This window comes from Stigmatopora nigra, chromosome 3 (assembly GCF_051989575.1).
Source record: "Stigmatopora nigra isolate UIUO_SnigA chromosome 3, RoL_Snig_1.1, whole genome shotgun sequence".
NCBI lineage: Eukaryota > Metazoa > Chordata > Actinopteri > Syngnathiformes > Syngnathidae > Stigmatopora > Stigmatopora nigra.
Window position 1 is genome coordinate 18,765,384 of NC_135510.1, and position 19,341 is coordinate 18,784,724.

Below are 19,341 nucleotides of genomic sequence, written 5' to 3' on the forward strand. Positions count from 1 at the left end.
GGGAAAGAAAGAGGGGTCAAAGGTCATACATGTCATATTTGAATGGAAATCTTGGTTTGTTTTTTTGAATAATAATTCTATTTTCTGATTGGCTCCCGTCCAGAGTCGGATAGCAACTCGGACAGCGACGTCTCCGGGAAGAAGACCAAGGAGTCCAGGTCGCCGTCTTCCGGCTCGTCGTCCCAGAAGGACTCGATTCCGCGAAGGCTCACCAAAGGCCTCGGATTCCAACCGGAACTTGAACCCGAACTTCTGAGCGCCTCGACCGATCCGGCCACCAGCGGCTGTTCGCCCCTCAACCTCCAGGTCGTCAAGACGCCCGCCATGGTGGGCGGCTCCAGTGCCTTGGCCTATCACAGCTCTCCTGGCTCGTCCGCCTACGCCTTGGCGTCCCCGTTAGGTAAGACCAAAAAACACGTGAAATTAATTGTCTTCAAAAACCTACTTTTAAGCGTACAAAAAGCGGGTTTTTGCTCTAAATCTGGGGTGTCAGACTCGAGTTGGTTGGTGGGCCGCTTTAATGTCGGACAGACCATTTTAGAAATAATATTTAGATTTTTTTTAATAAATGGATTAAAAGAAGTGGATTAAAAGAGGATTTTTCTTTAAGATCTAAAATAATGTTTTGATTTTTGAACTAAAAACACAGAAAAAATGGATTAAAAATGACAATTATGGATTAAAAAAAGTGGATTAGAAGCCCTGAATTTTTTTTATAGATCTAACACAATGTTTATTTTAGATTTTTTTTAATCTATTTTTATATTTTACAAAATGTTATTTTTAACTAAAAACAGAAAAAAATGATTAAAAATGACAATTATTTCGAAAATCAGGAAATTTAATATACATCCGACCATTTTAGATATAATTAGATTTCTTTTGTAAATGGATTAAAAGAACTGGATTAAAATCCCTGAATATTCAGTTTTTTATCCATCTAAAATAATGTTTATCTGAGCTTTTTTTGGATACAGTTTTAGATTTTACAAAATCATTTTGGAAATAAAAAAAAAATGAAACAAATGGAATTAAAAATGACAATTATTGATTTAAAAGGGGGGAAATCAGGGAAATTTAACCTACATCTTTACTCTTCATTTCAATTTGATCCTAAAACTTTTTTGTAGACCGCCGACACGGAAAGAAAAGCCGGCTAGGTGACGCAAGCGGTTGAAAAGGCCAGGTCCTGTCGCGACTTGCCCGCCGCCGCCAGCGCCTGTTCAATTGGTCGCTACATATTTCAAGCCCAAAGCCGTCTGTCAACAAATCCGCCTTTTTTAAAAGCTAGACTTTTTTTGTTCGCTGAAAACAAAGTGGCGGCCCGGGGGCCAAATCTGGCCCGCCGCATTATTTTGTGCGGCCCAAGAAAGTCAATGAGTGGCGACTTTCTGTTTTAGGATCAAATTAAAATGAAGAGTATAGATAGATATTACATTTCCTCATTTCCCCCTTTACAAATCAATAATTGTCATTTTTTAATCCATTTTTTTCACTTTTTAGTTCAAAAAATATTTTGTAAAATCTAAAAATATTTTTTTAAAAAGCTAAAATAAACATTGTTTTAGATGTCTAAAAAACGGACTATTCAGGGCTTTTAATCCAGTTATTTTAATCCATTTATAAAAAATGAAAATATTATATCTAAAATGGTCCAGCCCACATAAAATCGAATTGACATTAAAGCGGCCCGCGAACTTGACATCATTGATGTAGTGGTTCGCTGGCGGGCAAGCCTTTGATCAATTCCCGTTAGTTGTCTGTCTCTATATACGACTGACTGGCGACCAGTCGAGGTCTACCCGCAAAATTTGGCGACCGCTCTTCTATAAAAATACCAAATTTTAAATCCTAATCTCTTGATTTCATTTCACCCCTAAATTAAACCCAATTGAACATCCTTTTTCATCAATTACCATTTCCACTCACCCTCTTTTTCTTCCACTCCCCCCAGGTTTAGGAAAACGAAAACGCATGGACGACAAAGATTTGATGACGCCGCTGGAGTTGGGGTAGGACCACACAAAAAAACCCTGACCCACTTTTCCAAATAAATAACAACCCTTTTTTTTGCCCCACCCAAGATGGCGGCGAGAAACCCGAATGAAAAACGTGTCCGGACGTCCTCAGGGCGAAGTGGCCTACTACGCGCCCTGCGGGAAGAAACTGAGGCAATACCCGGACGTGATGAAGGTATTTAAAAAAAATAATAATATTTCCCTTTATTTTGGCGTTTGCCCCACTTCCAAGCCCCGCCCCCTTCCATCCGGCCGCCATAGTTATTCTTAGCGTGCCACTTTTTCCTCCATCAGTGATGAGTGGTTAATATTGGGATGCACACATTTGGCCTCATTTGTTACATTATGCAAATAGACACAAAATGGCTGCCCAGGAAAATCCACTTACTATTCATCCATTACACAAAAACAAAAATGGAGCCTAAATGGTGCACCCCAAGATAAAATGTAGATTTTTATCTCCTTAAAAGCTTTTTTGGTGATTTAGCCAGTGTAGCCTAGCTTAGCATAGCCTAGCTTATCCTAGCCTCCCTGCTGCTTTTTTAATTAATTTTTTTTGTCAATGTGGCAATTTTGTCCTTTTTCTGGCCTGAACCAACGTCCTGATTATTTTCTCTTCTGTAGTATCTATCCAGAAATGGAATAAGTGGCCTCACGCGTGATAATTTTAGCTTCAGTGCAAAGATCAGGGTTGGTGACTTCTATGAAGCCAGAGAAGGACCCCAGGTGACTCACTTTTATCTCTCTTTCTTTCGCTCCGTGGCGTCCCATCTTTTGGAACGGGGGAAGGGTCGGCAGGCGGCTGTTCCCGTCCCGCCCCGTTCCGATAAATGGGAAGTCTGAACGCCCTTATTTTTTTTTTAAGCCCTGTTTTGGGTGTGAGATTTACGATGCCGTCACACTGTCAGGGCAGGAAATGGACTTTGGAATCACATGATGATGTCACTCATTTTAACCCTAGCTCGTGTATCTTTTGTCATTTTTCTGGTTTTGTGAAAATGTTTCGTCAAAAAAAAAAACATCGAAAAATGGTTCAAATGGGTTAAATCGTTCAAAAATGGTTTTGTAGTTTGTATTTTTTGCTCTAGAGACACTTTTACATTCTTGGAATTTCTTTATAATCCTGAGACAAAATTGTCCAATGGAGAATTTCATAAGTAGAGGCAATTTGTAAGTAGAAGTACCATTGTATACAAAAAAACTGGTTGTCATAGTATTTGCTTTCTATCTACCCAAATGCTAAGAAAACATAGTGGTACTTCTACTTCATTATTTTGTTACAGAATGAGTTTAACAACTTCATTTTTTTGTAAGTGGACCCACACTTTATATGTAAAAACCACAATCCCTCCTAATGTCCCCAATCTTACCCACTACTAGACCCTTTCAAAATAAGAAAAAAATTCAAATCCCCCAAAAATGACTTAAAATTATTTTTTAATGGATCAAAAATCAAGGGAAACATGTTAAATTAAAAGTAAAATAGAAAAAACAAGCATTTTTAACTGTTTTTGGTGGTCCGAGTGAAAAAATCGGACAAAAATCGCAGGCAAACTACAAAAAAATGTTTTTTTTATACTTTAGAAAATGCAGTATATATTTTAAATCATTTACAAACCTTTTTTTTTTTTTTATTGCTATCAACAAGTTAATTTATTTTTTTGCCTGTGTTTTTTTTGTTTTGGTGGCACTTCAGGGTTTACAGTGGAACTTGTTGAAGGAAGAGGAAGTGATTCCTCACATTTTGGCCATGGAAGGCCGGCGGGGTCGTCCGCCCAATTCCGACCGCCAACTGGCGGCCGACGTGGCCAAAGCCAACCGGCGGAGGAAAGGGCGACCCCCCAATGTGGGCGACCCCTTGGCCCCCGAAGGACCAAGTCCCAGCGAGGTTAAACTTTTGAGAAAATTGGAAGCTCAAGGTCAGTACGGGGAGAAAAAAAATAAGCGTCCAATCGTATCGTCCAATGGAGGAATGACTTTTATTTTTTCCTCTATTTTTTTCCAGAAATAGCCCGACAGGCGGCCCAGATGAAATTGATGAGGAAACTGGAAAAGCAGGCGCTGGCGCGGGCCGCCAAAGAGGCTCGCAAACAACAAGGTGGGAGGAGCCTATCCAAAAAATACAATAAAAAGAATAGATACAAATGTGTGTATATACACATACACATACTTATGTACATACATACATATATTTGTATATATATATATACATCAAAAATTAAAATTTGTTAAACAATGTATATATTAAATAAAAATATTAAACATTTAAAATAAATCATATATATATGTATATATACACACACATTACTCAAACAAACCGTATTTTCTCGCATATAAGCCGTAATTGTAACTTAAAAAATGATGACTGAATTGAGGGTACGGCTTATATGCGCACAAATTAGAAAATTGTCAATCGAGGGGCGGCTTATACGAGAGAAATTGTCAAATTCAACCATTTTAAGGTCATTTTAACAGAGCGGCTTATTTGGGGAGGCGCTCAATATGCCAGAAAATACTGTTTTATTTTTTATGTTGGAGCAATTTGATGTTGATTTGTTTAACCCTTTCAGCTATCATGGCCGCAGAGGAGAGAAGAAAGCAAAAAGAGCAGATCAAGATTCTCAAGCAACAGGTGGGTAAACATAGATGTATGAAATTGGAAAGAAATATTAAGGCGGATGCTAGCGGCTAGCGGCCTGGGCTTTTAGCCTAGCTACATTCTCCTCTCCTCTCTCAAAAAAGGACGCTAGCGGCTAGCTTCGGCTTTTAAACTAGCCTAGCCCAACCATTCTCTTGCCTTCCTTCAAAAGAGGATGCTAGCAGCTAGCCTGGGCTTTTAGTCTAGCCTTGTCGCTCTCTCCTGGCTACGTTTAACCACCTAATAACAAAAAACTAATTTCTCTACGTCTGCTATTACTCTAAAATCCTAGCAACACATTAGCTCCTGTAATAACACTTGCAAAGAAGTCAACATTATTGTTTAATTGCATTTAAACAATAACAAAAAGATCCCAATGGACTTTTTGTGCATTAGAACTTAGCAAAATGCTAACTGGTTACAAAATAATTGTTTTTTTTTTTGCCTATAGGAAAAAATCAAGCGCATTCAGCAGATCCGAATGGAGAAGGAACTCAGGGCACAACAAATATTGGAGGTACGGAATCGAACCCGAACATCCCGGCCAGCCGACCGCTTTATATATATACCGTTTTTTTTTTTAAATCTTCCTAAAGCTCATTAGCGAATAGCGGCACGCTTTGGAGACCCCGCCATCTTGTTGGGCATAATTCCATATGGAACTAACGCCAAATTGGTCTTGCTTTGACGGTTGTTGAATATTAAAATGGCGCCCACCTTATTTAAATTGGACAGAAAAGTCGCTTTTTTTTTCTCCCTCCATCAGACAATAGTAACAGTTTGGCGTAAGTGGGTCGAGTGGAGTGGGGGGAAAAAATAATAAATAAATAAAAATGAAAATGAGTGCGGAAGGGGCGGGGAAAAAAACGGCGGCGCCGCAATTAGAATGCGGCGGCTTCAAAGCCTTTGACGACAAAATCAATTTCAAGTCGTCACGGTCCAACACGCGCATTTTTTAACGGGAGTTAGTTGTCGCCATTTTAACAATCACGTCTTAAAGAGATACATCATCAATTGTGTGTTGGCAGGCCAAGCGGCGGAAGAAGGAAGAGGCGGCCAACGCCAAAATTTTGGAGGCCGAAAAGCGGATCAAGGTAGGAGACTGACCATTCGGGGGCCATCTTGGTTCAAATGGATTGGACGTTTATGGCTGTCAATGGCAGACAAAGAGTAGTCACAAAACGAAAAATTAAGGCAACATTTTAAAGGAGTGACACGGTGGTTAAGTGGTTGACGCATTGGATTCGCAGTTTTGGAGTTCTGGGTTCGAATGCAGGTTGGTTCAACTGTGTGGAATTTGTGGGTTTTCTGTGGGTACTTCCCATATCCTAAAAACATGCATGCTAAGCTAATTTTATGCTAAATTGTCTTTAATTGTGATTGGGATTAGTTGTTTGTCTTCTCGAGCTGTGGGATTGGCTGGACACCCATTCAGGATAGGCTCCAACACCCCCAGCGAACCTAATTAAGTGTTTCAGAGAATTAAGGATGAAAATGGATTTGAACCCAGAACCCCAGAGCAGTGAGGCGGATCTGCTAACCACTCAAGGCACTGCGTCACGTCATTTTTTTAATGACCAAAATTGTCTTTTCCTGGATAATAGTTACCATTTAGAAATAATATTTTAATTTTCTTTTATAAATGGATTAAAATAACTATAAAAAGCCCTAAATATTTAGGCTTTATAGATCTAAAACAATGTTTATTTAGCTTTTTCATATATTTTTAGAATTTCCAAAATGATTTTTGAACTAAAAACTGAAAAAAATGGATTAAAAAAGGACAATTATTGATTTAAAATGGGGAAAATCCAGAAAATTAATATACATCAATACTCTTCATTTAAATTTGATCCTAAAACAGAAAGTCGGCATGATCGTTTACTTTTCCGGACCACAAAAAATAATACGACGGGCCAGATTTGGCCCCCGGGCCGCCACATTGACACCAGTCTTCTAAATGAACTCCATTTCTTTTATTTTGAAGGAGAAGGAGCTGAGGAGACAGCAAGCGGAGATCTTAAAGCACCAGGTACGCTCACCAACTACTTTACCGTCTACCAAAAAGATGTTCGAGTGCGTGCGTGTGTGCCTTTAAGAAAAGTAAAAGTGTGTGTGTGTGTGGTCAATGGGTCAAAAGGTGAAAAGTTAGCGATTCCCGATTTTTGCTTTTTTCTTATGTGTTTGATAATCCTTTGCCAACTCTCTCCGCCAGGAGTTGGAGAGGCATAGACTAGATATGGTATGGGTATGTTTCTTTTTGTACATCTAACACCTGCATCGTGTAACTGGTTGTGTGATGGTTGTCATAGCAATGCATTAAGTGTAGCACTGGCTGCTGTCATACTACATTCTTCTGCATGGCTTTCCAGCAAAAACAACAAAACAAAAACAAAATACCAAAACAAAAAGAGAAGGAAAAGAGTCAGTATTGCCGCCTCCTATTCCATCTGCAACTGTCAAATTGGCCGGGAGATGCCTTGCCCCGCCCCTTATGTATCCCCTCACAACCCCGCCCCCTCTTCCACTTGACTGCTAGCCAAACTGCGCTATCGCGTCTCCACGGCGGGAATATCAGCCAATCGGGAAGTTAGGCGGTAGCTTGGGCTAGCAAAACTTAACTACTGCCGTCTAGGCCGCCATTTTGAGAGTTAGCAATTTATTGGCTTCGTTTTGTTGATATTTTGCCTAATGTAGTTAGCATTCGCTAATGTAGTATGCTCATTTTTGCCGGTTAAAACGAATTAAAAAGATAATTTTGGCCAGCAAACTTAAATGATTAATTTTTTGGAAAGGTTTTTAATGTGGAGGAATTCATGAGAAATAGAATAATTTAAAATTAATTGTAAATATAATTCTAAATTTAAATATAATTCAAAATAAAGGATTAAATTCAAGAAATAAATTGGAATGATTGCAAGTAGAATGAAATAACATAATGAATGTAAAAATAAGGAAATTTAGAAAATTAGATTCAAAAAAATGATAATAATAATAAAAAATATATAAATATATTTTAATCAATATTTAAAGTAACCAATTTGTTTTTTAAATATTTTTAATGAATATTGAGGCATAAATGATTCATGAAATATATAATTACCCCACATTTTTCTTTTGTTTATTGGAGATTAATTTTTATTCACACCATCAAATTTTCTATATTACATTTTTCCTATTTTTTGTTGAAATTTTCCAATTTAATATCCTATCATACTCAAATAATAAATAAATGCCTAATTATTATTATTTTCATGCCTTTTACGTATATTTGTTAAACGTATATTTGCAGGTGTACGCTCATATTTACCTTAACTGTCCAATAAAATCCACTCCCAGTACCTCTCACCCTAAAAAAAAAGATCACCCGCCTATTCACTCAAAACCTCCTTATTTTTTTTGTGCTTTCATATCACCGATAAATCGTCGCCAGTGTTCTCGGCGGGCTGAACCGGCGGTAATTGCGTCCTTTGGCAGATCACAGTGGGAATGACAGTCTGGGCTTTTGCGGTGGGGGGAGATCAAATCAAACGATAGGCCTTCAGACGATTTGGCTGACATTTTTTTTCCTCCTTCCCCCGGCGAAAAAGACGCAAATGCGCGAATCCTGCCAAATCCACTCGAGCGTCACCGCTACGTTTGTCACTCGCGGAAGCCCCGCCCCCTCCCGTAAGCCAAAAAATAAAAAAAACGCGGCCTGTCCGTCACTGATTGCAGCTGCTTGTCATCACATCTACTCCGTCCGTCCGTCCGTATGGCATCTCTGTGTTGCTTTTTTTTGGTTGTCATGGTACGATTGTACTCGTCACTTTAATGCTTCCACCATACATGTGACCGTGTATCCATGTGAAGCATCCTTTTGTGCTTGTTTTCCAAGTATGGTGACTCCGATCCATTTTGGAGCATTAATACGTACCACCAAAAATGTTAAACAAATATGGCGGACGCTTCTAATCTTGTGTTTTGCCGCTAGGAGAGAGAAAGGAGGAGGCAGCACGTCATGCTGATGAAGGCCGTCGAGGCTCGCAAAAAAGCCGAGGTAATTTGACCTTTTGGTACAAAAAGACGCACATTTCATAGCTGGGGCGGTGTTTTATACGTTTTTGGGTCATTTCAAGTTATACAGGATTTTTTGAAGTACAGTAGCACCTCGAGAGATAAGCTTAATGTGCTCATATGTCGATTTACTCTGAACTCAAATCAATGTTTCCCATAACTTTCCCATGAACTAAAAACTAATTAATTGGTTCCAACCCTCTAAAAAAACACAAAAAACAGGATATTGGATTGGAAAAAACTTTTTTATTTGTTGTAATTCGCCATCTTCTCACAAACTATTAAATAACTAGTGCTTTAATTGTACAAAAATAGATAGCACTAAAATTTGACTGATTTTGAAATGTTCACACATTAAGACAGTTTTTGCATGACTTAAATGCAGCAAAACGTTTTTTTCTCCAATATATTATTATAATCATTTGTTTGACATTTTTTTGTGTCTAAAAATGAAATTTGTGATTCAAAAAGTATTTTTTTCCAAACACAAGTCCTGAAAAATAGCGGGTCGTCTTATATTCGGGACAATACATTTAATCCAAGTGTGATTGGGACTTATTGGCTTTATTTTTGAATATAATTTTTCTATATTTCCAGGAGCGCGAACGTTTACGCCAAGAAAAACGTGACGAGAAGCGCCTGAACAAAGAGCGCAAATTGGAACAGCGCCGCCTAGAGTTGGAGATGGCCCGAGAACTCAAGAAGCCCAATGAAGACATGTGCCTATCTGATCAGAAGGTACATTATACTCTCTGGCTCCCCCCCATGGCCACACCCATGCATAACACTATCTTCCACCTCAATTCAGGATCTCCCCGAGTTCTCCAGGATTCCCGGTCTGATCCTCCCGGGGCGCGCCGTGTCCGACTGCCTGATGCTGATGCAGTTCTTGCGAGGTTTCGGGAAGGTCTTGGGTCTGGACCTCAACGCCGACGTGCCCACCTTGGGGATGCTCCAAGAGGGTCTTCTCAACGTGGGGGACAGCATGGGCCAAGTCCAAGATCTCCTGGTCAAACTGCTGTCCCTGGCGGTCTGTGACCCCGGCCTGCCCCCCGGACATAAGGTCGGTTAACATCCCCCGCCCCGCCCCAACGCCGATCCTCAACTATCTTATTTGTCGCCCCCTTTTGGCGATACCAGACCAAGACCATGTTGGGGGACCACCTGACCAACGTGGGCATCAACCGGGATAACGTGTCGGAGGTGCTCCAGATGTACATGGGGGCCCATTGTGGTCACGGCGAACTGGCCCCCCTGGCCCTCAGTCTGAAGACCAAGGCGTTCCAAGCACACACGCCGTCTCAGAAGGCGTCCATTTTGGGGTTCCTCGCCAATGAGCTGGCTTGCAGTAAAGTGGTCATCAGGTGAGATGCATTTGGGGGCCAAACGGTTGCCAAGACCGATCGATGTATGAATTGGTGGCCAGCCAATCACAGGGCACAATGACACAAACAACTATTTAAAGTACTGGTGTCAAAGTGGTGGCCCCGGGGCCAAATTTGGCCCGCCGCATCATTTTGTGCGGCCCAAAAAAGTCAATCATGAGTGTTGACTTTCTGTTTTAGGATCAAATTCAATTGTTAGGTATAGATGTATATTACATTTACTGATTTTCCCCCTTTTTAATCAATAATCATCATTTTTAATCATTTTTTTCTGGTTCTAGTTAAAAAATCATTTTACAAAATCTAAAAATATATTTTGAAAAAAAGCTGAAATAAAGATTGTTTTAAATCTATAAAAAAAACTGAACATTCGGGCCTTTTAATCCACTTTTAATCCATTCATATAAAAAAAAGTGGATTAGTGTGTCGGTCTCACAGTTCTGGGGTGCTGGATTTGATACCAGGTTGATCTTCACATTGTGGCATTTGCATGTGGGCTTGTGTAGGTTTTCTCCGGGTACCCCCGATTCCCACCCACTCCCTAAAGGATGCATGCTAACCTGCTAAGCTAATTATATCCTAACTGGTTCTTAGCTATGACTTATCTGTCTCTTTGTGCCCTGCGATTGGCCACCGAATCACTTGCCTGTAGTTAGCTGGGATCGGCTCTAGCACCCCCGGTGGACCTTATGAGGAAAGTTAGTTTAGAAAATGAATGAATTTAAAAATGGCTGACCATGAATCCAACTATTTATCTGACTTTTGTTTTGCAGCGAAATTGACAAAAACCTGGATCAGATGGCCAACATGAGGAAAGATAAAATCATCATGGAAGGAAAACTCAAAAAGTAAGTGAGACTTCCCCATTGGCTCGTATTATTTTCAAAGGAGCTCACGTGATTGGCCCTCCCACGTGTCCAGATTGAGGACCATTTACGCCAAACGTACGGGAAAACGAGAATCCAGCGTGGGCGTGGAAGAGAACCAATCGGCGGCGGGCACGCCGTCCTCGGCCGTCAAACGCAAACGCAAAGTGGGCGGAGACAGCGACGAAGACGACGAAGACGACGACGACAGCGACGAGGACGACGATGACGACGAGGACGAAGAAGACACCAAAAAGGTGAAGAAAGTGGAGACCTACGATGAGGTAAATTTAAAAAAAGCGGAGTGTTTGAAAGTCGAGCTACTTCCTGTTTTGGGGGACTGACCAGAGGTCCACTTCCTATTTTGCCAGGATGAAGTGGACCAATCGACAAGCGTGGAGGAGCTAGAAAAGCAGATTGAAAAGTTAGCCAAGGTACGTTATGACAATGGAAAACCATATAGGGCGGTACGGTGGTGCAGTGTTTAGAAAATTCGGCCTCGCAGTTGTTGGGTCGCGGGTTCAAATCCAGGTTTCTCCTCGAGTTTGCATGTTCTTCCCGGGTTTGTCTGGGCTTTTTTAGGGGTGCTCTGGTTTCCTCCCTCATTCCCCAAAAACATGAATGCGAAGATAATTGTATGTGAAATTTGATAGTTTTATTTTCTAATCTGATCTAAGATAATTGTATGCAAAATTGGATAACTTTTATCTAATTTAAGATAATTGTATTTGAAATTTCTAGGGTTTGGCAATTTTGCATACGATTTGATTAGATATCTTTTTTATCTAATCTAAAATAAATGCAAAATTGCCAAACCCTTATCTTAGATTAGATTACATTAGACAATAAATCTGTCTAATCTAATATAAAATAATTATGCAAAATTGCCAAATGCTTATATTAGATTAGATAATAAAGATATAATCTAATCTAAGATAATTGTATACAAATTGCCAAACCCTTATCTTAGATTAGATAATAAAGATATCTAATCTAGATTAATTTAAGATAATTGTATGCAAAATTGCCAAACCCTATTTTATAATGGCTTGTGCCCTGTGATTGGCTGGTGACCAATTTGGGATGCCCACATTTAGCTGGGATAGGCTCCAGCACCCCCTGCGATCCCAAAAATTAAATGAATGAAAAATGGCACATTATGACTAAAACAGCCATCTTAAGTGTTAGTTACGTTGTTATAAATTGTCTTTTCCTTTCTCGTGACGGCTCGTCTCCGTGAGTGGCGCTTCCCGCTAAACTATGGGCGGGATCAAAACCCCTGAAGAAATGCCACCAGCCACCATCTTTGTTTGTTTTGATGTCGACTTTTCATTTTCAGCAACACCACCAGACGAGAAGAAAGCTGTTTGAAATCTCTCACTCGCTGCGCTCCATGATGTACGGGCAAGATCGCTATCGACGACGATACTGGGTCCTCCCGCACTGCGGCGGCGTCTTCATCGAAGCCATGGAGAGCGGAGAAGGTACATTTCGCCCCGTTTTTTTACATGTCGGCTCTACATTAACCATCAAATGGCACGTAGACAAGTCAGGTGACCAGTAAAACCAGGAAGTGTCTAGTTTTCACCAAAATATCACGTTTTATGCATGATACGCTTTATTTTTCTCCTCAAATTTCATTCATAGACGTCAAAATCAATGTTTTTAGCGTTTTATCTGTTTATTATTTTGAAATAAATGACCGTATGAGCCATATTTGTTTTTGAACGCAGGTCCAGAGGAACTGGAAGAGGAACGACAACGGCGGCAAAGAGCGTCCGAAGAAGTGGAAGTCAAAGAGGAACCGCAAGAGACGCAATTGGCGAAAGACCACGAGTCCGCCTCGGAAGCACCTCGCAAACAAGAGGAAAGCGAAAGCGAGCGCGAGGAAAGGAAGGACTCTCCCACCCACTTTTACCCGCTCCACCCCGACGACGCCAAGATGGACGACCAGACCAATCCCGACGACGACGGCAGGGCATCATCCCCCATGGCCGCCCCCCACTCGCCCCAGGGCGAGACCCCGGACATCCCGGCGGTTCCTTCAACCTGGCAACCCAGCCCGGGACACACGCCGCCGCCTCCTCCCGCCCGCTCCCCGACGCCGTCGCCGCAAGCGTCCCTGCTGCAACCCAACGACCAACTCCTACGGGTTTTGACAGAAAGGAGCGGACATTGGTTTAGCCTTCTTCCCCGTCATCCTTGCGACCTGTCCTCGCTGACGGCCGGGGGCGCCGTGACCGGGGCGTCGGCGGCGGCGCCCGGGAAGCCCAGGTCCCCGCCGGCGACGCACGGCTTGCCGCTCACGCCTTCTGCGGCGGCTTCGGTCAGCCCGCACCACCCGGCCGGACTCCTCAACTACCCTCTGTCGGCGTTGCAGGTGAGCTAAAAATATGACCCATAAAAGTGTGTTGTAGGGTTTACCGATTAGACATATGGAAGGTATTGAATTCACCCTAAAAATATATTTTTGAAAGCCCTGACCATTTATTTTTGATTGTTAATTTTTTATGAATTATTTTGATTTGGAAAAGTCCCTATTTCCAAATAATGTATTTTCTGGCGTTGTTTCATTTTTTTTTCTTTTCCCCCAACTCCATTTTTCTATTTATTATTTATTTTGTGGGTGGTTCATTTTTAAAATTTTTTTTTTTTACGTTGGTTATTTTATGAGTAATTTATTTTGAAAGGTTTTTGAATTTTTTTCCCCTGAGCTTTTCTTTTTTTTATTACGTTGTTTTTTTCTGAATAATTTAGGTTTTCGAATATTCCTTTTTCTTCGTTTAAATTATTTATTTCTTTTAATTAATATATTTTTTAAACTCCCTTTTTCCAAATAATTTCTTTTCTCCTTTTTTTCGCCAACTCTGTTATTCTATTATTTATTTTTAGGGTTATGTTTTGAATTACTTACTATTTTTTTCAAGATTTGTTTTTGAATATTCTTTTCCTTGTTTTTGTTATTATTATTTAATTTTTAAAAACTTTTTCAAAATAATTAATTTTCTGTTTTTATTGATTTATTTTTCCTTGTTTCCAGGCAAAGTCGGCAGTTTCGTTGCTGGGCGTGTCTCTGGGGGGCTGGTCGGCTCCCGGCTTGCCCCTGTGCGGCAGCCCCTGTCCAGCGGGGGCGCTCTCGGCGGAGGGCAACACGCCGGCCAGCGTCTCTAGTAAGAGCGAGTCGCCCTTGCCCCGCGTGGACAAAAAAGAAGGCTCGCTGCCGTCTCCGCCCGCCCTGGAAATCTCTTGGAAGTCGTCGGATCACCACACGCCGCGACCTATCCCAGAAGGTAAGCGTGGAAAAAACGGAAGCGGGTTTTGACGACGTTTTGACCATGTTTTGCCGATGTTTTTTTGTAGACATGTTGAGCGGTTGGTGGCGCGTGTCGGACATGGAGGAGCTCCGAGCGCTGGTGGCGGCGCTCCACAGTCGTGGCGTCCGGGAGAAAGGCCTCCAGAGGCAGGTGCAGAAATACCTGGAGATCATCCCACAGGTCTGCGTCAAACACCGCGATGGTAAGTCAACCAAAAGCATAACTCTAATGGTTGCTATTTGTACTACAGTAATCCCTCGAATATTGCGGCTTCAACTATCGCTGTTTATTTAAATTGCATTTTTTTGTAAGTTCTTAAAAATGTGAAAATCCAGGCTCAAGCCAACGAATTCCCAAACATGGGATGAATAAAGTCTTTTAATCTAAGATAATCAAAAAATAACTATATATATTTTTTTTAATTTCATAAAAATTTGAAAAATCACACTGAAACTCACAAGTGGAAGCCACTCCCCTTTCTCTGCTTGCTACTAGGACTCAGCACTGAAGTTTAAAAAAAAAAAAAAAAAAAATTTACTTTGCAGTTTTCCTCGCATATGGCGAACGACTCTTTTGCCCGAGCCATACACGAATGACTCTTTTACCCGAGCCAAAGACAAACGACTCTTTTGCCCGAGCCATATATGAACGACTCTTTTACCTGAGCCAAAGACAGACGACTCTTTTGCCTGAGCCATATACGGACAACTCTTTTGCCCGAGCCACATACGAACGACTCTTTTTGCCCAAGCCATATACGATTGACTCTTTTGCCCGACAAAGACCTCTTTCAATGCTCACGTTGACAAATACTTTTGTTTTGTTTTGCACGTGACCTCATTGAAATCCACCACACAGTGGCCATGATCGAACTTCGGGAACTGGAGGAGAGCCAAGTCAGCGTGGAGTCGGTCCGAGGATGGTGCGTGGAAGAGCAGGCCATGGAGATGGACATTGCCGTCCTCCAGCAGGTGGAGGAATTGGAGAGGAAGGTTTCTGCCGCCAGCCTGCAGGTCAAGGTACGGAAGTGGTGCCCCCTGGCGGCCGTTATCGTTGAAGCGGGTTTCATTCAATCTGCCGTCTCCCCCCACCGACAGGGTTGGACCCATCCGGACCCCCAGTCAGAACGGGAAGATCTGGTGTATCACGAGCACAAGCCCTTGGCCAAACCTGGCCCCTGGTCCTCGTCCAATGGCGACAAGGACCACCACCAGCACCAGCACCACCACCAGCAGCATCAGCAGCAGCAGCACCACCACGAGGAGCGGGGGGAGAAGGGCGGGGTGGCACGCCACCCAGACAACCCTCTGGACATAGCCGTGACCCGTCTGGCCATTCTGGAGCGCAACATCGAGAGAAGGTACCTGAGGAGCCCCTTAGGAACCACCATTCAGATCAGGCTGGATAATGTGGGTACGGTCACTGTCCCCGCCCCCGCGCCATCCACTAGCGCTGACAGGGAAGGGTAGGTCATCTCTCCGCTCGCCCGCCCGCTCGCCCGAAAGCTCACGTTCAGACCCTCTTCTTGTCTGTGTGTGCCGTCGAGTCCAGTCGGGGTCTCGGACGAGGGGAGGGGTCTCGTCGGGATTGTCTACCTTCAGGCGTTAAAGTTAAATCGTACGGAAAGTCACAATTGGACAATATTGTACTGGCCTTTAGAGGGCAGTGTCTACCAATGAGGGTTAAATAATAGTTTATAAGGAAGGCGAAATTGGAGAGTATTTTGATGGCCACTAGAGAGCGGCGTCTATCCGGGTATTAAATAATGGGGGAAATGCATGCCAAAATCAGAGTATTTTACTCACCACTAGAGGGCGGTGTTTAACTTTCGGGAGTTTAATAGTACATAAAGTCACAATTGGACAATATTGTCCTGGCCTTTAGAGGGCTGTGTCAACCAATGGGGCTTTAAAATGTGAAATGGGGTAAAAAAGTTACAATTGGAAAGAAGTTTAGCGGCCACTAGAGGGCAGTGTCTTACGCGAAATGGAAAAGCACGTAAAAATCGGAGTATTTTGCGCCACTAGAGGGCAGTTTCTACTTTCGATAGTTGAATCATATGCAAAATAGAGGGGAATCACCACAATTATTATATTCTCCTAACTGTAACAATTTAATCGATTTTTGGAGTTGAACAAATGTTAAATGCGACACAAAAAGTTAGAAAACCACAATTATGAGGTATGACTGGTATGTCGAGAGCTTTTCCGTAGAGTACATGGGAGATGATCCCCCCCAGGGTGAACCCCGGCGGACCCCCCCAGTCTCAGATTTTTACGGCGGCTCCTCACTTTTAATTTCCCCTCCATTAATTTGATGCATTTTTCTTTCTGAGGGTCACGTTTGCTATTTTCTGGCAGTCATCTGCATGGGTTTGTGCATCCGTCTGTCACTTTGGTTGGCTTGGGTGTCTCCTCCCCTTTTTGTGCAGGTTTAACCGCGCCACACTTTTTTTCTGCATGAACGTCCCTCCGTTTGTGGGTCCGTTTGTCCGTTCGTCCCTTTGACGTGACGTGACCGTTCTTGGCTGTAACTGCTTCCCACTTGTGGCTAAATGCTAACGTCGCTAGCTAACGTGCAAGCGGTGTCAAACTCAGAGGGCTTTATTAAAGGGCCAATAAATGATCGAATGGGTAACATTAAAATAAAAAAAATTATATAGTTAGTCAAGTCAAAAGTGAACACAAAAAAAGATCTGTCAATTAGCCAAATAAATATGTAACCGTTTTCATAGTTGATCAATTATTGAGTCATTATTGGCATGAAATCCTCTTTTTTTAACAGAATAATTTAATATTTTAGATTTAAATTCAATTTTCCTCCTTTATTTTTATTTTTTAATTGAAAGAGGAGATTATTTATATTTTTTTAAATGTATTTTGATTGTTATAACTTCCTTATCAAACAAAAGAAGAATATTTCAATTCCTTTTTTTGACTCTTCCGTATTTTCAGAACTATAAGGCGCACTTAAAAGTCTTTAATTTTCTCTAAAATAGACAGGCTGCCGCATAATGTGCTTTATATATGGAAAAATAACAAAATGTCATTCATTGACAGTGCGCCTTACAATGTGGTGCGCCTTGTATTAGTTAAAATGCGTTTTTTTTTAAATTATTTATATCACTACTATCATAATAATCTAATTACACCCCAAAAATGCAGCTCAAATACCCCCATCTAAACCACACCACAAAAAAACAGCATAATATTGTCAGAAAAAGTATTATTAAAAAGTAAATGGATTTGAACTTGATTGGGGCCCCCGGCAACTGATATCTGGCCCCCGAGCCTTGAGTTTGACACCCGTTGACCTGTCTGTAACTCACGTATTTACAACGACGCACTCATGGCTATGTACTACCCGCTTTGTGCCCCCTACAGTGGCGAAGAGGAAGTGGCCCACGGCATGAAAGTGTGGAGGAAGGCCTTGACGGAGGTCCGGAGCGCCGCCCAGCTGGCCATGTGTATTCAGCAGCTGCAGAAATCCATCGCATGGGAACGCTCCATCATGAAAGTGGTCAGTACGCCGCCCACAAATATACAAGCATTCTCCACCAGTCGGGAGTTAGGAGGCGGGCCCTTGGCAGACATGAGCCAGTCAAAGAATAGTAAAATTTCCGCCATTTTAGTCATTGTGGTCATTGACAGTCATTGAAAATGTCATGTTTTAATGGTATTGTTACTATGAAGAAATTATTTGGGGGATTTTTTAAATTTCACGTCTTTTTGTACGCGGGGGTGCTTGTGTGGGTGTCATTTTTTTTAATCTCAAATGGAAGCAATTTATGGAAAATGGAAAATATTTGTATGTTTATTTTTAGATTTGACGAAATGCTTTTTGAACTAAAACACCAGGAAAAAATGGATAAAAAATTGCATTGATTGATTTAAAAAAGGGGGAAAAATTAAAACAATGTTTATTTTAGCTTTTTTAATATATATATTTTTAGAACTAAAAAAAATGATTTAGAAAAATTGCAATAATTAATTTAAAAGGGGGGGGGGAAATCAAGAAATACAATATATATCTATACACATAATTTTAATTTGATCCTAAAACAAAGTCGGCACTCATCATTGACTTTCTCGGGCCGCACAAATTGATGCGCCGGGCCAGATTTGGCCCGCGTGCCACCACTTTGACACCACCTGTGACTTAAAACATACTGTTCCCTCCTCTTGTTATGATTGGACGTAATTTCCCCCTGATTTCCATTACAGACTCATGTTGGATAGGCCTAGCGAGCCCCTTATAATGTCAAATATCGCCCCAAAAAATGCTTCAAAAACAATGAATCCAACGCCATTTTTTGTGTTTTTTCAGTACTGTCAGATCTGCAAAAAGGGGGACAACGAAGACCTGCTGCTGCTGTGCGACGGCTGCGACAAAGGTTGCCACACGTACTGTCACAAACCCAAAATCACCAGCATCCCAGAGGGAGACTGGTACTGCCCAGCTTGCATCACCAAGGTGGCCGCCTCCCCCTTTTCCCGACATTTTCCCACCCAAATATCATATTTAACATTCATTTTTTTGTCCTTTAGGCAAGCGGACCCACCCCCAAACACAAGAAACCTCCATGCAAAGCATTAGCATCCAGCGGGGGCGCCGCAGGCAAGAAAATGGGCGGCGCCGGCGACGCCAAAAAGAACGGCAAACACGCCGGGAACGGCGAGGTGTCGGAAGACGACCCGCCCGGCGCCGGCGGCACGCCCAAGAAGGGCTCCAAAGACAACGGGCGGAATAGGAAGAGCGAGGACGGCTCCGGCACCCCCTCGGGCTCCAATCAGGAGAGTCCGGCGTGTGTCAAGAAAGCCAAGACGGCTCGAGACAACAACAGGGATTTGGGTTTATGCAGGTACACATCATTATACATTAAAAAATCAATAAATAGTAATAGATTAAGTAGTCAACATATTAAATTAGTATAAGTACATTGGTACCTCTACTTACAAAATGAATTGGGAACATTTCGTAAGTGGAGGTGTACTTTATATGTAAATTCTCTAATTGGTTCCACGGTCCTCACATGACGACTAACTAAACCACTGGTGTCAAAGT

The 19,341-nt window shown here is 41.8% G+C and overlaps 1 protein-coding gene across 1 annotated transcript in view; it reads left to right on the forward strand.

Annotated features, from left to right (window-relative positions):
- baz2ba (bromodomain adjacent to zinc finger domain, 2Ba) overlaps window positions 1–19,341 on the forward strand; it is a 74,868-nt gene that overhangs the window by 52,547 nt on the left and 2,980 nt on the right. Inside the window, exons 10-36 of the mRNA XM_077712409.1 lie at window positions 104–400; window positions 1,955–2,012; window positions 2,085–2,193; window positions 2,643–2,744; window positions 3,715–3,937; window positions 4,024–4,116; window positions 4,589–4,650; window positions 5,108–5,173; window positions 5,685–5,750; window positions 6,644–6,688; window positions 6,872–6,898; window positions 8,630–8,695; window positions 9,310–9,450; window positions 9,521–9,775; window positions 9,853–10,076; window positions 10,871–10,945; window positions 11,019–11,247; window positions 11,335–11,397; window positions 12,303–12,447; window positions 12,697–13,343; window positions 14,004–14,253; window positions 14,324–14,479; window positions 15,136–15,296; window positions 15,375–15,742; window positions 17,661–17,796; window positions 18,604–18,750; window positions 18,825–19,138. Coding sequence (XP_077568535.1) covers window positions 104–400; window positions 1,955–2,012; window positions 2,085–2,193; window positions 2,643–2,744; window positions 3,715–3,937; window positions 4,024–4,116; window positions 4,589–4,650; window positions 5,108–5,173; window positions 5,685–5,750; window positions 6,644–6,688; window positions 6,872–6,898; window positions 8,630–8,695; window positions 9,310–9,450; window positions 9,521–9,775; window positions 9,853–10,076; window positions 10,871–10,945; window positions 11,019–11,247; window positions 11,335–11,397; window positions 12,303–12,447; window positions 12,697–13,343; window positions 14,004–14,253; window positions 14,324–14,479; window positions 15,136–15,296; window positions 15,375–15,742; window positions 17,661–17,796; window positions 18,604–18,750; window positions 18,825–19,138 — 4,525 coding nt within the window. The remainder of the gene's footprint in view (window positions 1–103; window positions 401–1,954; window positions 2,013–2,084; window positions 2,194–2,642; window positions 2,745–3,714; window positions 3,938–4,023; window positions 4,117–4,588; window positions 4,651–5,107; window positions 5,174–5,684; window positions 5,751–6,643; window positions 6,689–6,871; window positions 6,899–8,629; window positions 8,696–9,309; window positions 9,451–9,520; window positions 9,776–9,852; window positions 10,077–10,870; window positions 10,946–11,018; window positions 11,248–11,334; window positions 11,398–12,302; window positions 12,448–12,696; window positions 13,344–14,003; window positions 14,254–14,323; window positions 14,480–15,135; window positions 15,297–15,374; window positions 15,743–17,660; window positions 17,797–18,603; window positions 18,751–18,824; window positions 19,139–19,341) is intronic.